Here is a 2213-nt window from a genome sequence, read left to right on the forward strand (position 1 = left end):
AAAGCAAGGACTGAAGATGTAGAATTAGCAAGGGCCTTATGCGATTTATTGAGAGCAAAGGCATCTATTACAGAAGACGAAATGAGGGAGGCGGGAGCTCTAGATTTTGCAAAGAAAGTAGCAGAAAGTGCAGCAGCAGCAGCAGAAGGAAAGCCGCAGAGTATCAAAGATATTACAGGGATTATGACGGACCCTGAGCCTCTTCGTCTTGCTAAAGATTTGGCAGCAGCAGCAGAGAGGAGCTGGCTGGACAGCCAAGAGAGAAGGCTATTATTATTTGAAACTAAAAATGAATTAGAGGGTATGTTAGTGGAAGCTAGGGAAGCAACAGAAGAAGCAGAGAGAGCTGTTGAACGCTTAGAAACGATGCTAGAGAAAAGGATGAAGATGCCAGAGGCTGAAGCATTTGCTCGTATGGATCGTGATTCTAGGATGTTAGGTGGTATTGGTCGTGCTGTGAGAAGATTAAAATCTAAGTACTCCAACTTTACGAAGGAAATGTTTGATCCCTTCGATCCTGAGGTCTCTACACATCTTATCTGGAGTAGGCATTTAGAGGAAGAGGTGGATGATGTAATTGTTGCTACTAGAATGTTTGAAGGGATTGTAGGCGATATGCGGTATGCTAAGGTGCATGTAGATAGCTCTATTTGGAAGCAGAAGCTTACTGAGTCTCTTCAGGAGAAGACGCCTCAAGAGTTGTTTACTATAATATCGGAAGGCTTATCTTCTCCCTTTCACAGACAATATGTAGAGGCGAGATGGGGAGATATACAAACGGACTTAGTAGGGACGAAAATTCAAATGGAAACAAACAAAGTCACAGAACAAGCACTTAGAGATGCCCTCAAGAACGTCGCAGATTCAAAGTATTGGAGTCCTGGTCTTCCTCAGCATCTTGTTAGTGGTTATTGTTATCTTTCTCGTCTGGAGGAGACATTCAAGTATCTGGAGAAAAAAGACAAGTTTCTTGAGTCTATTAGCAGAAGAGACGTAGAGTCAGACGTAACTGAAGCTCTTATGGATGCGATTCAAGAGGCAATACGAAGAAGAGAAAAGTATGGTGATGATGAAGAGGTTTTAAGTGCACTACACGAAGCAGCAACAGAGGCAATTGCAGATACAGAAAAACAAGTAGAAAGTAGTTTAAAAAGAGCAGAGAAAAAAGAGGCAGACATCGCCCCCCCATATGACCCCAGCCTTCTTCCTCGGGTAGAGGTACTCCCAGAGCCTGAAGGGCCCGTCATGACGCAAGAAGAAAGAGAAGAAGATGTTCTTAGTGAAAACCCTGAAGCACTTGATATTAGAGATCTTGGCGATCTCACAGGTTTAACATTACCAGACGTTATGCAACTTAGACCGAAGAAAACGAAGAAACAATGAAAGTATATGATTTACAAGGAGACTAACAAATACAAAAGGAGATAGAGACATACCTCAAATGCTTTGCTGCATATCACTCAAAAAGCTTAAGCCCTGCTAATGTTTGCTGCTGCTGCTGCTCTTGTTCCTTCGGGTAGAAACAGCAGTAGCAGCAGCAGCAGCAGCAGCAGCGGCAGCAGCGGTGGCAGCGGCAGCAGCATATGTGGGGTGCTGATGAGGGTGAGGGAGCTTTTGTGTGTCTGGTCATCTGTGCTGTCTCTCCTCCCTTTTGTTGTCTCCTTGAGCTTGTTTCCGTCTCCTCTTCCTTCTCTCTTTGTTACTGTCTCCTTTTTATTGTTGTTTGTTTGTCTATGCTCTGCTGTTTCTGTTTTTTTCATGTCTCTTCGGCTTAATTGGAAGCCTTCTTGTCTCTTAAATAAATACAACCCCTTCCTTCTACTGTCTCTGGTGCTGTCTCTTCTAATGTCTGTCTTCTCTAATGCACTTGGCATTGGCGGGCAGTCGAGATGCCCTTGTAGCAGCAGCAGCAGCGCCGTTTTCTGCTGCTTGCTGCTGCTGCCGCTGCTGCTGCAGCGGCAGCTGCTGCTTTTGCTGCTGCACCCACTGCTCAAACAGCTCCTTCAGAGCAGGTTTTGGGGTGTACACACATCTGCAGCAGACGCCGCGACCCTAATTGCAGTCACTTGGAAGGTTTTTTTCTTGCAAAGAAATATTTTAAGTGTATTTACTTGGGGGTCTTCATGTCCACGCCTTAGGGTTTAGGGATTACGGGTTTGGGTTTAGGGTTTAGGGTTTAGAAGGCTAGGGTTTAGGGTTTAGGGTTTAGGTTT

At 44.8% G+C, this 2213-nt stretch overlaps 1 protein-coding gene across 1 annotated transcript in view; it reads left to right on the top strand.

Moving 5' to 3' along the window:
* Positions 1-1383, top strand: part of EAH_00054960 (hypothetical protein, conserved) — a gene marked incomplete at both ends in the record, with an annotated part of 2880 nt that extends 1497 nt beyond the window's left edge. Inside the window, one exon of the mRNA XM_013393907.1 lies at positions 1-1383. This exon is cut by the window's left edge and continues 1497 nt beyond it. Within this exon, the coding sequence (XP_013249361.1) occupies positions 1-1383 (1383 nt within the window).
* Between the last annotated feature and the right edge of the window lie 830 nt (positions 1384-2213).

The sequence above is a fragment of the Eimeria acervulina genome, genomic scaffold, assembly GCF_000499425.1.
Source record: "Eimeria acervulina Houghton genomic scaffold, Eah_scaff1070, whole genome shotgun sequence".
NCBI lineage: Eukaryota > Apicomplexa > Conoidasida > Eucoccidiorida > Eimeriidae > Eimeria > Eimeria acervulina.